The 21,732-nt window shown below is 42.5% G+C and overlaps 1 protein-coding gene across 1 annotated transcript in view; it reads left to right on the top strand.

Annotated features, from left to right (window-relative positions):
• TLL2 (tolloid like 2) overlaps positions 1-21,732 on the top strand; it is a 2,328,887-nt gene that overhangs the window by 2,208,077 nt on the left and 99,078 nt on the right. The window contains exon 18 of the mRNA XM_078643121.1: positions 21,445-21,572. Coding sequence (XP_078499247.1) covers positions 21,445-21,572 — 128 coding nt within the window. The remainder of the gene's footprint in view (positions 1-21,444; positions 21,573-21,732) is intronic.

The raw sequence follows: 21,732 nt of genomic DNA, 5'->3' as shown, positions 1-21,732 counted from the left end.
ATACTGGCCTGCCTGTATATATTTCTGGCGAACAAAGCGATACAAAAGGGGATGATGGACGGAGCGTTTGGAAAACTCAAACACTCACCCCCAGTCAACTGATCTGGGTTTAATCCATCACCATTCTTTAGTTCACTCAGCCACCCCAGTTCAGACATGGCTATATGCAAATCAGTCTGACCCTGTGCCTTATGGGAACAGTCCAGCCCGAACTGCCAAGCCATGTCTTCCCTGGACCGGAAACAAGCATCCTGGGACCGGTTTCGGATTCATAATCCTCATCAGCCAGGCTATCTTGAATCCACTTGGAGTCAAGCTAGCCGGGCTGAAGAGAGGTGTTACCTCGAAACCGGTCCGGTCCTCGGATGCTTGATTCCGGTCTGGGAAAGATATGGCTGTTGTAGTTCGGACTGGACTGTTCCCATGGGGCAACAGGGTCAGAGCTGATTTGCATAAAGCCATTATCTGACCCAGGGTGGTGTGGAGTGCAAAAAAACGGTGGATTTGGGCCCAGATCTTTTGACTGGGGGAGTGTGTGACATTGATCCACATTCAGTCCATCACTTGTTGTTTTTTGCAATTGCCGCCCTAAGTGCGCTGGGGATGCCCAGACGTGGGTCCCAGGCACTCCACACCACTTGGAGTCAAGCTAGCCGGGCTGAAGAGAGGTGTTACCTCGAAACCGGTCCGGTCCTCGGATGCTTGATTCCGGTCTGGGAAAGATATGGCTGTTGTAGTTCGGACTGGACTGTTCCCATGGGGCAACAGGGTCAGAGCTGATTTGCATAAAGCCATTATCTGACCCAGGGTGGTGTGGAGTGCAAAAAAACGATGGATTTGGGCCCAGATCTTTTGACTGGGGGAGTGTGTGACATTGATCCACATTCAGTCCATCACTTGTTGTTTTTTGCAATTGCCGCCCTAAGTGCGCTGGGGATGCCCAGACGTGGGTCCCAGGCACTCCACACCACTTGGAGTCAAGCTAGCCGGGCTGAAGAGAGGTGTTACCTCGAAACCGGTCCGGTCCTCGGATGCTTGATTCCGGTCTGGGAAAGATATGGCTGTTGTAGTTCGGACTGGACTGTTCCCATGGGGCAACAGGGTCAGAGCTGATTTGCATAAAGCCATTATCTGACCCAGGGTGGTGTGGAGTGCAAAAAAACGATGGATTTGGGCCCAGATCTTTTGACTGGGGGAGTGTGTGACATTGATCCACATTCAGTCCATCACTTGTTGTTTTTTGCAATTGCCGCCCTAAGTGCGCTGGGGATGCCCAGACGTGGGTCCCAGGCACTCCACACCACTTGGAGTCAAGCTAGCCGGGCTGAAGAGAGGTGTTACCTCGAAACCGGTCCGGTCCTCGGATGCTTGATTCCGGTCTGGGAAAGATATGGCTGTTGTAGTTCGGACTGGACTGTTCCCATGGGGCAACAGGGTCAGAGCTGATTTGCATAAAGCCATTATCTGACCCAGGGTGGTGTGGAGTGCAAAAAAACGATGGATTTGGGCCCAGATCTTTTGACTGGGGGAGTGTGTGACATTGATCCACATTCAGTCCATCACTTGTTGTTTTTTGCAATTGCCGCCCTAAGTGCGCTGGGGATGCCCAGACGTGGGTCCCAGGCACTCCACACCACTTGGAGTCAAGCTAGCCGGGCTGAAGAGAGGTGTTACCTCGAAACCGGTCCGGTCCTCGGATGCTTGATTCCGGTCTGGGAAAGATATGGCTGTTGTAGTTCGGACTGGACTGTTCCCATGGGGCAACAGGGTCAGAGCTGATTTGCATAAAGCCATTATCTGACCCAGGGTGGTGTGGAGTGCAAAAAAACGATGGATTTGGGCCCAGATCTTTTGACTGGGGGAGTGTGTGACATTGATCCACATTCAGTCCATCACTTGTTGTTTTTTGCAATTGCCGCCCTAAGTGCGCTGGGGATGCCCAGACGTGGGTCCCAGGCACTCCACACCACTTGGAGTCAAGCTAGCCGGGCTGAAGAGAGGTGTTACCTCGAAACCGGTCCGGTCCTCGGATGCTTGATTCCGGTCTGGGAAAGATATGGCTGTTGTAGTTCGGACTGGACTGTTCCCATGGGGCAACAGGGTCAGAGCTGATTTGCATAAAGCCATTATCTGACCCAGGGTGGTGTGGAGTGCAAAAAAACGATGGATTTGGGCCCAGATCTTTTGACTGGGGGAGTGTGTGACATTGATCCACATTCAGTCCATCACTTGTTGTTTTTTGCAATTGCCGCCCTAAGTGCGCTGGGGATGCCCAGACGTGGGTCCCAGGCACTCCACACCACTTGGAGTCAAGCTAGCCGGGCTGAAGAGAGGTGTTACCTCGAAACCGGTCCGGTCCTCGGATGCTTGATTCCGGTCTGGGAAAGATATGGCTGTTGTAGTTCGGACTGGACTGTTCCCATGGGGCAACAGGGTCAGAGCTGATTTGCATAAAGCCATTATCTGACCCAGGGTGGTGTGGAGTGCAAAAAAACGATGGATTTGGGCCCAGATCTTTTGACTGGGGGAGTGTGTGACATTGATCCACATTCAGTCCATCACTTGTTGTTTTTTGTATATATTTCTGGCAGTATCGAAATTGGAAAGTCGTTATCGGAATAGTTATGATTCCATGTATTATCCATTCAATGACAGGTCGTTCTGACATTGTCAATGGTAATCTCTCAAGTTTTTCAATGCTCAGAATTGTATACTCTGCACCCTTTTGTGCCAAGCTGATTTGTGTATCAGTAAGGTTAAAGATAGTGAATAATGACGTTGTGTTGATTAAACGCCAAGGCACGTAGCCTGAACGCAGATTTTGTAACGTCCAGCCAAGCTGTACAATAGAACGCAATTGGGACTGACCGTGTTGTAACATCAGTAAGTCTTTTTCTATTATATCGATTGCAGATGATACAATACTGTCCAGTGAATATATTCTGGAAGACAGTCATTAACCCATTGTCTACAACAGAAAGCGATTTTTCCAAATTAACACGGTCAATTTCCCGTATTTTCTCTGCTGTTTCAATTTGAGTTACTTTCCAAGCTTCGTTGTAAGCTGCATATATAGAGGCCGCTATGAAACGTTTTTAACGCTGTTTGCGTGGTCCCATAATGAAATCACGCAAGTCAGCACCTTCTTTAAGTAAAGTCGAGTGTTGCTTAATTTCTGCCAGTGTGGATGTTCGTAGCCATTCGAGGCAGAGTTTCCCTACACTGTATGTAGTTATAATCCCTGGATGTTGTCTCTGGGAGTATCTAGGGTCTGGCCTGGTTATTGTTAACCCCAGTTTTTTGTTCAGGAATCTATCTTGACAGGTATTTGTGTCTGTGGGCCAGATCAACCATTTTTTCCAATCAGCATGTGTTCTGTTTTGGTTCAAAATATGGGATACGTCTATCTCAACATCTGTAGTGCTATTACTATTGGGTGTTGGTTTTGGAATAGACGGTTTGTTTAAGTCTTTAATTTTGGCTAGGCCTAGACAAGTTGTCTGCTGAATTGTATCATTCAAAAATATAATTTATTCTGGGATCATGCAGGCTCTAAATAATGATTCTATACCTTGCACTTGCCAATCTTTAGTACCCCAGATCGTTTTTGTTTCAATATTATTGTTCCAGAAATTAAAACCAAATGTTTTCATTTTTCAAAAAATGTCTCTGAATAGATTAATTTTGTGTTTGTAAGCATGTTTTTCATTCCTGTCTTATTTAACAGTTTAAAATAAAACGTTTCTGCATCACTTGTGTTAAACCCTGAGAAGTATGAAAATTTATCATAAAATGTTTTTAAACTTCCTTTTGGTGGAGTTGCACAATGTTCCCATTGGTTATAATTTAAAACATTTCTAGGTTGAGCTGATTTATGCAGATAATGGTTACCATAGTGGTTATAACAATATATCTGGTCATAATTAGACGAACCTTGTAAATAATCATGTCCTGTAAATTTAGCTGACATCACTAGATCTGACATCATATCATTAATACTGTCAAAGTCCCAATCATCAGCGAATGTGCTTGGTTTTACAAAGTTACTCAATGAAATCTTAAATTGACGAGGATACTTCAGGAGCTCGACCGGACCATATATTTCGTAATCAGTTTTGTCCCATGCTACCCCACCGGGTATAGGATTGGCTGTGAAGTTTACTGAAGAAAGTTCCCTTTTCTCGATGTGTGAAGACTTGTGTGGTTTCAGGACCAAGTTGATATTCTGACTTGCTGTGTCCATTGTAACATATTTTCCCTCAATTAAATGTCCCAAGCATAGTACCATGATGAGCCAAAGTATGAGGATGAATACTCCTAGTGCCACCCAAAGTTCAATCCATGGAGAAATCAGATAGGTTTCTTTTAGTTGATGAAAGAGTTCCTTTGTTTTGATTTTAAAAGTTTTTGTTGTTGGTTGTTCCTCAGGTTCACTCTGATCCTCAGAAAAGTCATCGAAGTTGATGAAGTAGCCTGATGCTGTTCTGTCAATTGTTTCAATTGCTTCTGGATTTCTTTTTGCTTTTTGAATTTTCTTTGTTTCACTAGCATAGTCTGTGGTTACATCATTGTAGACTGGTGTTTCTTGATGTAAGATTTTGATTTGGGTTTCAAGAGGTTTAAGTTCCATGGCTTTGTTGCATAGTCCTTGTTCATTCACTGTAGGTTTATCAATTGTGATTAGTCTCTCAGTTTGAACCTCTGTATTTGTAGCAAACTTTGGTGTTCTACTACTTCTTGGGAGTCCACTTGGCCTACTACTTATTATCGGCCACATGATTGTGGTTTAACCAGGTCGATGGATACAACTCGGTTCTCCTTTTTACCAGCAAGGGGCGGTAATACCACTGATCTTGTCCCGTTGACAGACAAGACAGGTACTGCTTTTCTGTAAGAAGGCCCAAATTCCTTCTTTACCGCGATCTTCTCTCTGACCAGATCCCCGATTTTTGCAATCCAGACAGGCCTTGCTGGGACAGGTAGTTTCTGTTCAGTGGCTGTTGGCTGTTGTTTCAACTTTATGTTGCTCAGGTCTTTTCTTTTTTCGTTTAAGTCCTGTAAAATAGCCAAACGATCTTTGATATCAAAGCATTTTTCTTTAACCACTGAAGTTTGACTATCGAGGTCATGGATTAACATTCTAGTCCCAAACAATAGTTCGTACGGACTGAGACCTCTCAGAGAATTTCTTGGCAGATTATTAAGACTACGTTGGACACTTATTAAATGTTTGACCCACCCAGCTCCCGAACCTAATACCTTTGCTGTTATAGATTGCTCTATGCCTTGGTTTTTTCTTTACACCATCCCGTTTCCCTCAGGAAGGAAGTGATAAGAGTCCCGCAATGCAATGCCCATGCTGGCCATGTCCCCCCCATAAGCTCGAGAGTTAAAAGCAGGACAATGGACAGAATGTAGCATGCCCCTTGCGTATATGCCATTATAGACTCGCAAATCTTTTTATAACAGTTCAGACGTCAGCCAAGAGCTGGGGTCTACATTTTAAGTGATGATAGTCTCTATATGTTAATTTGACGCATTATTCCTTCTGGGTTTTTTATGTCAATGGCCTAATTCTTTATTGAGTGAAACGCCATGGCAATACACCGTCTCGGTCGCCACTGCGATCTCTGTTGCAGTTTGGACAGTTTTTTGCAAATATGTGATGTTGCAGGCTCATTCCTGGCCACCAGTATGTGGATTGCAGTTCTTCCAGAGAATCCTTTAGCTTAAGGTGTCTAAGACCCTCACCCATATGTGCGTCTGCTATTAACAATATTCTCCTGTTCGTGTTTGGAATTACTCTATCCCCCACTCCAGGGATTTGAGCAAAAGGAACGGAGTTTGCATCGATTATGTATGTATAATTGAGTGGACACATGATGGGTTGCGCTGAGCAGTCGCCTTTTGATGACGTTTTTACCGCCAGCATTGTTTCCCCATCAATGTATGTTTCCGAACGCTTTTTTGTAGCTACGCAAGCCGAGTTAGTTGCTTCCGCTGTGGCTGTCTCAGCCAATGAATTCCCTGCAACGTGAACGCCATCACGCTGATGACTCAGAGAGTGTATCACGTGAGTCTTTGGTAGTTCTTTTTGTAAAAGAACTACTTGTTCCCAAAGCGATTTTTGCTTGATTGTGGCACCTGTGTCATCTTTGTAACCGTCTTGAATCCATTTCTGTAAATCGTTATTGTATGATTTGACGCAGTAATACGAATCCCACACTATTAGTGTCAGGAATTCGCGATCGGCATTATCTAGCGCCATTTTTAACGCTATTATTTCAGTCTGTTGTTCTGAATTATTTTCCACTGAGTGTGTTTTTGTAAGCAGAGGTCTTATTTTTTCTCCGCGCCACACGTTTTTTACAATCTCGCATGTAGCGTTGTAGGCTTGTTTTCCCCAAACTGAGGGTTCTGCATAACTGTTTGTGTATATTACGCAGGCGTAAAGTTGTATGGGCAGAATGTCGCTAGGCAGAGGGTATTCTCTTTCATATTCTAGATTTTTTAATTTTTTCATTTCCGGGTCAAAATAGTATTTCACTCTGTCTGTAGCAAGAGAATTTTCCCATTGTATCCATTTTGGATTTAATGCCATAGTAGGTAAATTACATGGGCTTGTTAATGCCTCAAAGGCTGATTCTGCTGTCCTGACTGTAATCCGTCTGCCGTCAGCTTGGTCTTTTTCTCTTGCTACAGCTGTTTGAACCGCATGAACAATGTTTTTCTTAATGCTGAATGTTCTTTCAGCTTCTGTGTACAAATGTGATTTGTAAGCTATTGGTACCGTTTCTCCCTCATTAGAGGTTAGGTATGTGAATCCGCATCTTCCTGGGATGACCGGAATCACAAGGTTGCGTGTGTTATCGCGTGTTTGCAGTTTTGTTTTAACTAACATGTCTGTTTGTAAAGATCTCAAAATTTCTGTGTGTTTTTGAGTCCAATTGATTCTTTTAAAATCTGGTCTTATTAAGTCATAGAGAGGTTTAACCCTCTCCGCGTAATTTATAATGTATGTTCTTCCGAAATTCAGGAAACCTAGAATTGATTGTAAGTTTTTCAGCGTTCTTGGTGCTTGGATTAGAGCACATTTCTCCAGGAAATTGTCAGCCAGGCTTTTGCCTTCACTTGATAATTCATATCCTAAAAATAGGACAGTCAGATGGGCAATTCTTGACTTCTTGAAGTTGAATTTGTAACCCTCTGCTGCGAACCCAAGTATTATGGTGTTCACTCTTTTCAAGTGAGTATCCAAGTCATCAACTGTTAGATAGATGTCATCGACATTAGATAATGCCTCATCATCATATATTTGTAGTAACTCTGTTACTCTCGCTGAGAATAATCCTGGGCTGTTCTTGAACCCCTGTGGCAAACGACAGAAATTTTACTGTGAGCCATTTATTAAAAAAGCGGTCATATATCTGCTTTCAGGTGCTATATTTTGACAAAAGAATCCATTAGAGATGTCTAATGTTGTTTTGTATTTTTTGCGCGCTATGCAATTCATTAGTGCTGCACTGTGTGAGTTTTGTACTGCAAAGGTTTTGCAACATGAGTTAAGGTGTCTGTAGTCCAAAACTAGACGATATGAATCGTCTGGCTTGGAGCCAGGAAACAAAGGATTGTTCATTTGTGAGGTGCAAGTTTCAATCACCCCCTGGTATTCAAGTTGATCTAAGATCTCCCTGACCTGTTTTTTAGCTTCTTGCTTAATTGGGTACTGCCTTTGTGCAGTTGGTTGAGATTTTAACTGGATTTTGTGAGGAGGTGAGCCCTCATCCCATCCTACGTGGTTTTTATATAATGCAGGAGCTTGGGCCACTGCCCACTTTCTTGCAAGTGTATATTTTCTATGTATTGGAATGTGATTTGAGAAGGCAGGCATAATCATTTCTTCGCCATGAGGGCACTCCCTGACAAACTCTGGTGGCCAGTCTTTTTCAGCTAAAAGGATGTCATAGCCTTTGGAGAGGTTATCCCAAAATAGACCCCTTATTTCCCTAGTCTTATCTCCCTCTATACGTAATGTTATTTCATATATTTTATGAGGTTTGCTAACTCTGGTATCTGCAGTTTCCACCTGAATGTATTCATTTGTGTCCACTGTCTCCAGATGATTCATCAGGATCTTGCGAGCTATGCTCACTTCTGCTGCGCTGTCTAGCATTCTCTGAGCCCACTCTCCGTTTTTCAGCTGTGTCCTCAGTATCCTCGGCATGTTTAATAACTTTGATACTGGCTACCTTCTTCTTTGGAAATTGTAACTTTTTATTTTGATGAGCAGGTTCCTTGTCTTTGGACTTGACGTGCTCTTCCCTGTGTTCTGACCGTCCTCTTCTTTCCGATTTCTGCGAGGAAGTCTGAAAAGATCGAGATGGACGTGTATCAATATCTTGATATCTATCAGGTTTCTTCAAATTATCCCTATTTCTAAGGTTATATTTTTTCTCAGAGGGCTCCCTCTGGGGAGACTTGTGTCCTTGGTCCGGAGATCTTTCTCTCCGCCGAGGAGACCTTCCTCTGGACTGGAATCTTTTTTCTTTGGGAGTGGATTGTTTATTTCCATCCCAGCTCTTTTTTGGAGTGTTTAGATTATTTTTAATAAATACCTTTTCAGGATTTTCAGTTAGTTGGGGTTTCACTGGTTTTCCCCCCAAACTATCTCTTCCTAGTTCTTCATAGGATTTTTCTATGATTCTGGCAAGTTCAAAAGGTTGTTCTGCTATATCTGTTTCTTTCAATCTTTGGCGGATCGCCACAGTTGCTGCTTCCCCCTTTATGTTGGCTAGTAATATTGCCGAGACCTGCTTGAAGTCTTTCAGTAATTTCATACCCAGAGTTAAAGCAGGTTCGGGACCGTATTCATTTTGAATCTGTTTTAGCACCTCTGGTATTACCGCCATGGACGGAACACCATGTGTTTTTGTGTAAATGGAAGCAAAGACTGTACCCCAAGTGTCACAGTCCTCCACATGTGGTGCGATCCCCATTGGAAGACAGTCAGAATTCTGTGTTTCTCAGTAGGGGTAGTATCCGGAAATACTGCCTCTATTTGAGTGATTTTTTGTGCTAACCAGAATGGAATTTGTTCCCTTTTAATGGGTACTTTACCTAGACAGGATTGTATGTTCTGTGGTGTGATTTTATTTGTGTTCCTCTGATGAGGGGTCAGCTGTGGAATTTTAATAGTTGGTTGGACTGTTGAAGTCCGCATTACATACTGGACTAATTGTCTATGTATTTTAATCAGTTGTTTTAGCTGTATTAAAAGTTCTGGTATTGACATTTTTTCAATGTCTGGATGTGGTGTGTAGCTGGCTAGAACCGGCCACGTTGCTCCTGGTCTACCTAGTGGACCGAGCCTGGTGATGTGATCATTATGTTTTAGGGCGCCTTTAAACCAGAGCAGGTGCTCTTGGTATTTTAATGGGATTTCCACCTCCTCGAAAGGAGTGTACTCATCCGGTGGTTCCTCTATTTTGTAATAGTGGAACTCCTTTGTTACAGCGTTTGCTGCTGGAAAGTTTATCCATGAATAGAATACCTCTGTCTGCCGATATTTGTGTGCCTCAATTACAAATATGACTGTACCACCTCTCGATGTCAGTCCATTTTCTATAAGTTTTAAAGTTATAGTTTTTCTTATGCTGACCGGGATGAGTATTGCATCCGGGTCTTGCTGTAGGAGACTTGTCATCCGCTAGGAGTTGAGCTGCTATTCTAGCTGTCTCCCTATCTTCTTCATTGTCTGACATTTTACTGACAAGAAGATTTTTGTTGCAGATCAGGTTTCCACGGAAACAAAGATTAGGTGCACAATATTTTTGGAACACTGTATCCTTCAACGTTGAATAAACCAAAAAACGTACATAGGAGTCTGACAACTTTGCTCTCCCTAATCAAGAGTATATCTCCAGAGTCGTGTGAAAACAAATGACAACTATTTTACTCAGTCAGTACGTGCATACTTAGTTCCACCAGATTGTAGAGAAAGAAGAGATGGGTGTGTTCAATAAAAGGTGTTATTTATTGATCAGTCTCTTTTTCTCATACAAGAGAAATGAATCGCTACAGTAGCAATACTTAAGGTTAAGTAAAGTGCATACAGTAAAAGCAGGATTATAAAATAATACTGTAAAAGCATTGATATGGTTTCTTAGCCATATGATACTTTAAAATGGATAAAAGATATACATACATATATACATTGACTAATCGTACTCAACTGGTGTTCTAACTACGCCTACCCCGGTGTACCTGACCTGAGCCTAATACGTGGGAGGGAGTAAGTAAGTAGCAGTTTAAGTTAAGTTTGTTTTGCCAAGAATCTGACTCAAGAATTCTCTGTAAGGGGTTAGTCAGTTCCGTACCTGGGATTTAGAAGGCAGGAGGTCTGGTATCTCTGTCTCAGGACTCGGTATCCCAGTTACCCGCAAGGGCAAGTTGGAAACGCTGGAAGCTGGATTTCTCGGCAGGAGAAAAGGCAGCGTCTCTCTCAGCGCGTCAAGAGGGAGGGGCAGCGTCCGTGGGCTTCCTGCATCAGCTGGGCTCTCCGGCAAGTAGTCACTGCTCCAAGCTCATCACCACCGTATCTTTGCTTAGGGCAGCGTTGGTATATTTATACCTGAAAGGTGCCGGGTTTGACGTAAGGATGGACATAAGACGTCAATAAAAGATGTCATTAAGAACTGGTCGTTCTTACATTCTTTACAGGAGTTCTCGAACGAAATCAAAACAATAGCTGCGGGGATTTCCCAGGTTTGCTGCAGGCTTGGTTTGTTTAGAGAACTCGGTGTGCTTTCTAGGGGGCTGGAGGAATAGTGCTTGCTCAATGTGACAGCATGCGCTATGACTTAATCTGAAAACGGGTTTCTGTGCCGTTGTATGGACATTAGTGAATAATAACCGGACAAGGGTCAGAAAATAGGAGTATCGATAAAGGTCCCTAGATAAACATACTACAGAACCATCCTCTGAACTAGCTTCAATCCACTCATCATTGGAAATTGCTGGAGAGTTGATTACCAGTACTAGATACTCAAACATTTTAAATTTCTCATCTATGTTTAAAGTAGTTCTCAAAAATAAATCAGCAGTGGTATTTTGATTACCGGGTACATATTCCAGTTTGTAACCAAAGCTTTTTAAACCCAGGACCCATCTAGCAATTCAGGGACTGCTGTTGTATGAATCTTTGTTCAAGAATATATAGATAAGGGGTTAGTGGTCTGGTCAGATGTCAAATTGTGCAACCCACAGATAAAACTTGATGAGCTTAACGGCCCAGAAGCATGCCAGGACCTCTCTTTCCACAACAGAGTAGTTATACTTTGACTTGCTCAGGGTCTGAGAAGAAAGTGCTGCAATTCTCTCCTTGCCAACTATGATTTGAGAAAGCATGGCACCTAACCCCCTATTACTGGCATCCATTTTAAGTATAGTTTTCCTATTGTGTACAAATTTGCACCGACAGAGCGCTGACAAGATAGACTTTTTAAAATTTTCAAAAGATAGCTGATGGTCCTCAGACTACTTGCAAGGGACATGGTTCTTCAACAAGTCTCATAGGCTGTAAGTAAGATCAGAATTTTTTTAACATACCTTACCATGAATTCAATAGACCCAAAAAGGATTTAAGTTCATCCTTATTCCTAGGAGTATTAGCTTTCTTGACAGCCTTCAGTAAACAAAACTTGGGCTGAATCCATCTTAGGAAATGGTATGCTCCAAGAACTCAACAGCAACCATGCCAATCTGGTACTTTTCTTTTCTTAACATAAGCACTGCTTCGATGAGTGTGTCAAGAATGACTCTTAAATCTTTATCATGCTCTTCCACAGTTGCCCCCTATATCAGAATATCATCCTGAAAGCACAGAATTTAAGGATCACCTCTAAGGCATGCTGCATTATTTTCTGGATGACAGTAGCAACAGATGCCAACCAGAATGGCTTCCTGCAAAACATGAAGGGACCCATGGGAATGGTGAATGCAGTTAGCCATCTGGACTGCAGATGTAACTCCACCTGATGGTAGGCATTGGAAAGATTGAGAACTGAGAAACACACAGCTTCTTCCACGGTGCTTAACATTTCATGAATGTGATAAAGAGGATGTCCTTCAATCTAACTGCACCTATTTTGGTCTCATAAGTCTACACATAATCTAATGTCATTACCCTGATTTTTCTTTGCTATAGCAATGGGAGCTAGCCAATCCCAGCTTTCGATGGACTGGATTATACCAAGAACATTTAGTATGCTGTACTCCTTTTCTAATGATTCTTTCATTAAGTGAGATAAAGGTCTGGTTTTATGTGCAGCTGACTTTAATTTAATTTTATCTTGAAAATTCTTTAGTAAACCTAACTTATTAAAAACAATTTCATAAAATTCTGTACACATCTGGTCACCACTGATGGACTGGTTAACTACCACTACCTGCTCTAGGTTACAGGGATCCAATTTGATTTCCAGTTCCTTTCGGTGCTGCCAACCCAACAAATTGAATGCTTCCTTAACCACATACACCTTGCCCAACGTGGAATGATTCTTGAAAGTAATATGAGATTTAAGCATGACCTTGAGAGGAATAGAATATTTATTGTATCCACTTGGAGCAATGTCAGGATCAAGCAGATTAGTAACTTTCTTGTCTGTCATTTTATTGAATTCTGAAATATTTATGAAAAGGAGCGCACAAGTCGGCAAATACTTTAATAGGACTACCCTTAGTGTATATATTGCATTCTGGGTAGTTGACCTATTGTTTCCAATCCTCATCCTTAACCTGTAAAAAAAAATTCTTAACCACTTGGGAATTCTCCTTCAAAGTTTTTTTATCATAACATTTATACTTTCTCAAAAAGTCCCACCATACCCATCCAAAATTACCTTTCTTGTTGGACCTCCTACAAGTAGCTGTTCTGGCTTGGCAGTTAGTACAATTAGCTAGGTGACTGCTACAACCACACCGGTAGCACCTTCGTTTGAAGTTTTCCACATCAGGTTTTAAGGGGGAAGTATTAACGTTTTTTAACTTTAATACTTCCTCATCTGACTTCTCCTCACCAACCTCGGCAACCAGTTCAGAAGTGGGTTGAGATCTGATCTCTTTCAAATATATAGCTGTATGCTCTAAATAGACTGAAAACATATAGAACAGTAAAAGAAACTGTACTGAAAAATGTAGATTTTCCACAGCCTGATGAGCAGAAAATCTGAATTTTTTCTTTAAGGACACGGAGGCTAAGGTTATACTCCACAAAAGAAGAGAAATGACTAATTGTTAAACAGATTTCCTAATAGCACATTAAAGATCATGTATAGGCATAAGATGTACAAACTTTAAGTTAGAACGTAGATCAATAAAAGAACCTGGACAGAAAAACTGGGAACCTACTGGCTGAAAACAGACTTCAGATATCCTCCACAAAAGAAGGGAAATTACAAGTTGTTAAAACAGATTTTCCTAAAAGCACATATAGACAACAATGTCTTCTATTCCAAATCCAGAAGGTATGTGTGTCACCATGAGGAAGTGAAGGATTACACACGTGTTGACCAGATTAAACTGCAGAAATAACCAGGTGTGCGCAGCACTGAGAAACAAGATGCTTGTGCACACTACCTTTCCTGAGGATGAGAATAACCCGCCTTGAAAGGTGGAGTCTATCTTGGAAGAGCAATGAGGAAGCTCCCTTGACCCACTCCTCCTGAATGCAGGAAAAGGCATGGCACCACATCCAAAGATCCCGACAGGTTGAATATGTCAAGCTGTGCTTGTCAGCACAGATGAAGTTGTTAAAGAAGTGCTGAATAGAAGATCCTTGCTGCGATTCTCACAAGAATTCCCCTCAGACACTCTGTCCCTGACACCTCCACAGCGCAAAAGACAATAGCTGTGCCTGTCATTTAAGCACGCTGCAGACATGGGAAACAGGAGCTCTTCTTGTCAGCAAAGCCTCAACAAAGGGCACGTAAGTCAATCTCCCATGCCTGACTGCTTGAGACTGTCAGCGAAGCGTTCTCAGAAAGCAAACTCCACAGGAGATTTGCAGCAGGCCATATAAAACTGCACCTACCAGCGACATAAAAAACAAAGCTGACAGTTGTCACCCACAAAAGAAGCCTCCCATAGAGTTGAGAGCAGCGGAGGCGCAAACAGCACCAAACACATCTGTGCTTGTGAGGGACGGCTCCCAGAGTAGTTCACTGCCCCACACTGGTAGTCAAGGACATCTAAGGCAACTGTAAGGAGCCACCCACAGAGCAAAGCCGAAATCCAGGTAAGGAGGATCCAGCTGAGTAATGGTCTTTGTGACACTGACAAGTGCATGTGAAATTGAAATACGGCTTAAACACCAGGCTTTAACAGCAAACGTACAGTACCTTGTCTTCCGGAGCAGAAGCCTGCTCCCAAGTTGGAAAGAGTAAAATTATGGAGAATCCATAATGGGAGGAGATGGTAGATGCCCCCTCAGAAATCCAAATCGTCGCCAGTAATCTAATCTAAGTGCATACCAAAAGTTCCAAGTTAAGGAAAATATTGCCTTAACAAAACAAGGTAGGGATCATTTTATAGCACTGCCATTATCATTCTCATAAAAACACTGCTATAGGTGGTAAAGTGCTTGTGTGCAAATTCTGTCTGTCAATACCCCTCCCTCTTAGGGCGACTAATATAACACAAAACGATGATTGACAGAATGCTGAATATTGTCAGACATTCACCTCCAGTCACAGATCTGGGTTCAATCCATTGTTTTTTTGGTCACCATGCCACCCCAGTTTGGACCCGACCATATGCAAATCATTCTTGACCCAGATCCCCATGGGAACGTTCCAGCCCAAACTGCCAGGCCAGGTCCTCCCTGGACTGGAAAACAAGCATCCTGGGACCAGTTACGGGGTATCACCCCTCCTCAGACAGGCTAGCTTGAATCCAGTGGTATAGCGAGCATGATACCCACGTCTGGGCATACTTTTCCCACCTTAGGAAAATATAGTAACACAAAAAGATGATGGACCGAATGCTGAAACCAGTCCTAGGATGCTGGTTTACGGTCAAGGAGCATCTGGTCTGGCAGTTGGGCGGGACTGTGCCCGTTGACTCCATGCTCGCAACTGCTGCGCCAGAGTGTACCGCGTTGCCAGCTGAGTCGCCATGCTGTTTGAATTCGTCCCGCCCGGGCAGAAAATCTGCAGAGCCCGATGCCACAACATACCAACTTGCACAATCGTACGCCTGCCCACCCGATATTTACCTGATATCTCCTGAGACTCACCAACTTTATATATTGTGGCCATTGGCACCTTGGAGAACGATTATGGCATACTAACTGTTGCTACCAGCTCTTGATAGCCATGTAGTTGCTGGAGTAGGCTGCCTTATCTGTAAACCTCAAAGTCCCCCTCCACTAACCGCCACCGCGCCCTGCCCTCTTGAGAAGATTGAGGGGCTAGGGTGTATGGCGGGACAGTAATTCAGTGTTGGGGGCTAGGAGGGTACAGGGGAAGCAGCAAGGAGTTGCAGCAAGGAATCACAGGCAAGTATATCGGAGGAAAAGAGGGGTTGTCAGTAATCAATCTTGCTGAGAAGGAAGTACAGAGGCTGTGGTAGCATCAAGGCAGAGGGAGAGGTAAGCCTTTTTGCATTGGAAGTATTTTTCTCCTTAAAAGCAAATGGCCCTACTTAAGTTGCAGTTGATTAATTGTTGCATGGTCACATAAAGGCAAAAGGTCACAGCGTAAAGTGAAGGCAGTTGAGGGGATATGGCCTAAAGAGGGGGCAGAAAGACACTTCGGTAAAATGGCCCCCTCCCCCCAGAGAAAGTGAACAAAGCAAATCTGTGGGGAGTACTGTTAAGTAAAAAGGTCTTCCCATATAATAAGGGAGGAACATTTAACAGGCACCCCGGGGTACCCCATGGAGGAAGTGAGTGTGATGCACTGGCACAATCTATAAAGGAATTTGTGGAAAAATACTTTTAAAGGAGACCTGATGTTTGTGACCAAGCCACACTGCTGGAGAAGCCACCAAGTTATGACCGGAAAGAGGGTGAGAGGAATTTAACAAGTGACTCCATCATTCTGGACTCAGGGGTGAATGGGTAAAATTGTGGGGGAGGATTTTCTTTTATTGAAACCAAGGCTATATTCGTCACCTCTCCCCCTTTGTGGTAAACAACTTCATTGAGGACAGTGAGGCCCTGCGTCAAGTGGTGGATGGGCCAGGGGAGGAGGGAGTGGGGCTAGGCAGAAGAACCTATTGGAACAGGCAGTAAGGGTTATCCCAGGGTTACTCCCTACCCCCCTAGTTGGCTCACGGTCCTCCAATGGCTTAGATATAACAACAACCCTGGCCTTATCTTTATTAGAGGTGACGTTTTAAATGCAGAAAAGCTTTGGGCAATACTGAAAGCTGTGACAGAGAATAATGAGCTGGGGAGGTCCACACGAAATTACAGAGGAACTAAAATAGATTAATAATTGCATGCCCACTCTAATGTGTCCAGTACCAGAGAAAAGAGACCAAGAGGTATCTATTTGGCCAACATTAGTGAGTTAGAGAACTCACAAACTGCCTGCCCCCCAACCGTATATACTTCGAAGTGCCCTACGGTGGTGACAAAGAGGGGGCAAAGGTTATATATCCAAGGCTTCCTGTTTTCCATTTTTGCTCATTTTTACAGATAAATACAGACAGGAAACAATGTGTTTTCTGTCTGCATTTATTTTTGAAAGTGGATAAATACAGAAATGGTGGTCCTTTTAAGTGACTCTCCATGCTGGCTTTGATGAATTATAGGCCAGCAGCTGAGCATATGGACAGCATGGGCAATTAAGAAACAGGAGGAAATATATTAAAATAACAACATATGTCAACATACATTTATGATATATTGCTAGTATTTACCAGTGGATGTATTGTTATGTAATATTTGACAGCTTAAATAGCTAAAACACGACAGACATCAAAGTATGAGTGCTCATCTATCAGTTAAATAAATATGGAAATGTACAGTTTTTTAACTTCATTCATACGCAAAACACAAAAGAAATATGGATAAATACAGATAAAATGGCCAAAAAATAAATATGGATAAATACAGACGGAAATGTTCAAAAAAATTGAAACCATAAAGCCGGGAGCCCTAATATATATCTCATCCCAGAAAATTTGGAAAACTAACAAACAAGAAAAAAGAGCTGGAAAAAAGGTGGGGAGAAAGGGTAGTGTTAGGACCCCAGGCAAAGAGCCAGGGCAGAAGAGTGAAATGGGAAATAGAAAGAGGGGAAGTGGGACTGAGAGAATACCAAGCAGCAGGGTTACCCAGTCAGTCTGGAAGCATGCAAGCCTGAAGGTATGTGAAAGAAAGTGGGAGCGGAACCCTGATGCTGAAAGAGAGTAAGGAAAAGTGAAGGGTGTGGTATCTGGGAGAAACAAAAGGAGCGAGACCAAGCTAAAACAACCTGAGTGGAGTGGATGCTTAATGTTGGTTACAGCCCCCAGAAGCGAGACGCGTGGAGAAGGATATAATAGAAGGGATAGTCTATAAGTATACTTGGAACCCTGGGGAAAAGGAACAGGTAGTACGCGTCAGAGGGAGGTAAAACCTCTGAACTGCTCGCATTTGTTACAAGCTATAGCCAAATGTCCTAGGCTATGTGAGATCACATCTAGTGATATAAGGCAAATAGGGTTCACAACAAATTTGGAATTTAAGAGGTGGCGAAGGCCTTCTTCTATTCAGAATTTGAAAAACAGATGTTAGTGAGAGCTGAGAAAGAATAAGGGAAGGGAGGGTATAAGATTGGCATTGATGAATAAGTTGGAAAGAGAGGGGTGGAGCCTCAGTAACCCAAAGGCCCTGACCTGCTATACTGGGCTATGTCCAGACCAAGTACATTACTGCCCAGCAGGGGTCCAAAACAGAAGAACATTTACTGATAGAAGTGAGGACAGACTACGTGTAACCATAGCAAGTTCGGCCAAAGAACAGATGCTGAGGAACCGATTTGAACTTCTACTTGATTCAAGGTAAAGTTATGAGGATAATAGTTGGGGGGAGATGAGTGATCTGGATTAGGGGTCGAGGTCTTCATACAGCTTGTTGGTTTTAACCTGGAACATAGGGGGATATAGGAAACACTTAGCCCATGGCAGCTTTAGGAGATATTGAGAAGTTCTAAAAATGATGTGCTACCAGGAGCCTTGGCTGTGTAAAGTACCCAAGCCAGTGGGTGGCTTTTTAAGGCTTTCGAAAAAATGCTGTGCGTTTGGGCATTGCCGGCCCTCGGGGAGGATTGATGACCTTAGTGTCAAATAAAATAGCCAATAAAATAACCACTTTGAAAGTCAAAAGTCGATGGCTACTGGCCAGTCAGATAGAGCTCTATACTAATCCTTGGGAAAAAAGAAAAATAGTTGTGGTTAATGTATACATCCAACTAGGGAATACAGTAGACTACGAAGCCCAGATGATACTGTTAGAACAAGATATGGACTCAATCAGTACAGTAAAGGCAAATCAGACCCATCTTCCAGTGATAAGATGTATAAGGAGTTGCTAGCTGCTGAATGTTCCCCTAACCCAGGTGGTAGTGCTCAAGATGAATCCTTGTAAAATGTCTAGGGTCCATAGGGCTGTGTTGTGTCAACAGACGGGCAGATACAAACCACCCTGCAAGACAGACCCTCCAAGTAGGCAATCAGGTTTGTCCAATTGATTATGTCTTTATAAATACTTGCCACTTCTCCAAGGTAGAGGGATTTGAATAGTTGCAAATAGAGGCCAGTGATCACTTACCCTTACAGGTAACACTGAGAGTAGAGTAAAGCAATAGAGTTGCCCCACTGCAAGTAGAAAATCCTCGACGTATGACTACCTGTATAACAGAGGCCCATTTGAAACTGCTCAGTGACCTGATGGTAGAATGCATGTTACTCAGCATGTCTGAGGATCTGAATACTGTTTTAATATGGTCTGACCAGGTGGAGGAGCAGGTGTCAAACTGTTTGAGGATAAACTCTCAAAGCAGGGCCTGTGACTATGGAACGTGAATACTGTAAGGGGGCAAGAGAAATGGTTAGTTTAATAAAGAGTGTAGGAGCCTAAAATTAAAGGTACTAAAATAGGAAAGATTTCTTAGGAAAAGGCATGTTCAGGGGAGAACGCCTTGCAAAACTCGAATATGAAAATAGGCTGAGGGAAAAGAAATTGAAGCTACTAAGCAGAAATTGGCAAACTATGCTTGAAGCAATAGGTGCACATAACATTAGGATGTTTTGGCAGCTGGTGCGTGACGGGAACATGCAAGGGGAAATGAAGTGTTTAGTAGGAGAAGATGATTGGATCAACCATCTGAGTAATCTATATTACAGTAACAATGTAGATGAGAACTGGAAGAATACTGCTAACGTTGGTGTGGATATTAAGTCACACTTTCCCTTCCAGCAGATAAAATAAACCATCCAGTCTCTTAAATTAACCAAAGCAGCGGGCCCAAATAACCTACCAGCAGTTATAATAAAAAACAATGTGGTCTGGTGGGCAAGCCTTTTTATGTCACCTTCCAAAAAGCTTTGACGTCTGGGTGTTATCCTGAGACTTGGAAAGGGGCAATAATTAGGCCAATATATAAGAAGGATGACGCTATATAGACAAAGAAGTATCGCCTAATAAGTCTAATTGATTTGGGGTTGAAAGTATTTTCTAAAGTATAGCTAGACCTATGGAAGTTTTAGATAGAGCAAAACAATTTAATCCAGACAGAGCAAGGAGACTTCAAGGAAGGCCATTCAACAATAGATAACTGCCTTAGATTATTTTGCTGCTTTGTTGATTTCTAGGCCACATTTGCTTTGGTTGATCATAAACTACCCTGGGGTATGCTAGGGCAGCTTGATGTCAACAAGGCATTGCTCTCACTAATTCAAGAATTGCACAGCCAGAACTGGGCTCGAGTGATCTATAGATACCTGTGGGATCTCATCAAAGAGAATCCAGATAAGGAATAGCCTACGGCAGGTCTGTGTCTTGGCCCCTTATTGTTCTCTCTATTGTTGTCCAACCTACTGAATAAACTACACAGAGTGGGTGGTTTATGCCCGAAAATGGGCGGGACGCATATCTCTTGCCTATTATATGCTGACAATCAGGTAATAGTGGACAAGACAGAATTGGGTGTAAAAGGAAACTGGATAGTTTCCATGATTATTGTTTAAGAAAAAAACTTAATGTCAATTTGGAGAAAACTGAAGTAATGGTGCTGGGGAAAGGAAAGGGGGATTTTAATCGGTGCTTTGGTTTTGCTAAATTTGATGTTATAGACAAATATAAATATCTGGGTATGTGGTTTGATATCAAGTTATACTAGTGAGACCACATGGAAGGATTACTATTAAAAGCATTATCCTCTGCCTGGGCCTAAAACAGTTTAGTCGGAAGTATGGAGCGCTGTCCCTATGCCCAATGCTGTCAGACTCCTGCCCTCAACTATGATCCAGGCTATAAGGGTAGCATGCCATCTTACTGCATGGAGATGTAAAAGGCTGCAAGCTATGTTGCATTTTTGGCAAGGAATGAACGGGGAGGCTAATTTTTAAATATCATACCTCTGTAAACTGGAGATTAAGAAAGTGAGCTGAATATGGCTCTTCAAGTTAAATGCACGCTAGGGAAGCTCTGTGTAAAATTGTCATTAATTCCAGATCTGTGAAGGATGGGACACACAATTGTAAGTAACTGCACGAGAGAGGAGGACCTGTGCTATTTGGGGAGCAATCCGTCCTCCCAGTTTTTGGTTAAAGAGTGGATCAATAATGAAGTGTTCCCTTATCTCGAGGCCCTCCGAAGACCTGAACTAAGGATTGCTGTGTCAAGATTTAGAGTTGGACTAAAACCATATTTTGCAGATATGAAGGCAAAAGCAGCAATCAGAGATGAGCAGGGAGGGCTTATGTACATGTGGACAGACAGTAACATGCAGTGGGTTACACATTCTACTGGATTGTCTATGGTTTTCAGACAAATGGAAAGAGTTTTTAAAGCCTGTTTTTTTAATATGTATAAGATTACTAATCGGGATCAAGCTGATAAATACGTTTTTTAAATGTTGTATGTGCAATAGGAAGGTTTTTATGTGCAATATGGGAGTCCCAAAAGGGGCAGATAAACTGCAAGGGTTTAGGGGGTGGCATCAGATCTTTCGGTAACTAAACTGCTGTTCAATTCTGCATGCACAATTTAGATGTACCTTTTTAACTGTTTTCTTTTTATATCGGGAATATATTAGGATGTATTTAGTGATGTATTTATGATAATGTTTATAGACCAAGGTCTATTTTTGAACCTTCAATATTCCCATTATTTATTCCAAAATGCTTTATTCAATCATCCCTTCCTTCTTAACATATTTTCTCCTCCTTTATAAGCTGGTTGTGAACACAGGCTTACCAGTGCTGAAGGCTCAATAGCAAGTCCAAACTGGCCTGAAAAGTACCCTAGTCGCAAAGAGTGTACCTGGGATATATCTGCAACTCCTGGTCATCGTGTTAAAATAGTAAGTAGCCCTCTTTCTAAAGTACCACTTTGTGGACTTCCAAATATGTTCTTGTGTTTAGTTTTATTTATTTTAAAAAGGTTGACTGCGGTCTCATTAAGCAAAAATGTCTGAGATATGTACTTTGTATAACTTTATTGCTTGCTCTGCTGGGTATCAG

The sequence above is a fragment of the Lissotriton helveticus genome, chromosome 5_1 (genome assembly GCF_964261635.1).
Source record: "Lissotriton helveticus chromosome 5_1, aLisHel1.1, whole genome shotgun sequence".
Taxonomy (NCBI): domain Eukaryota; kingdom Metazoa; phylum Chordata; class Amphibia; order Caudata; family Salamandridae; genus Lissotriton; species Lissotriton helveticus.
Note: the sequence above shows the minus strand (reverse complement) of the source record. Positions and strands in the feature narration are given on the sequence as shown.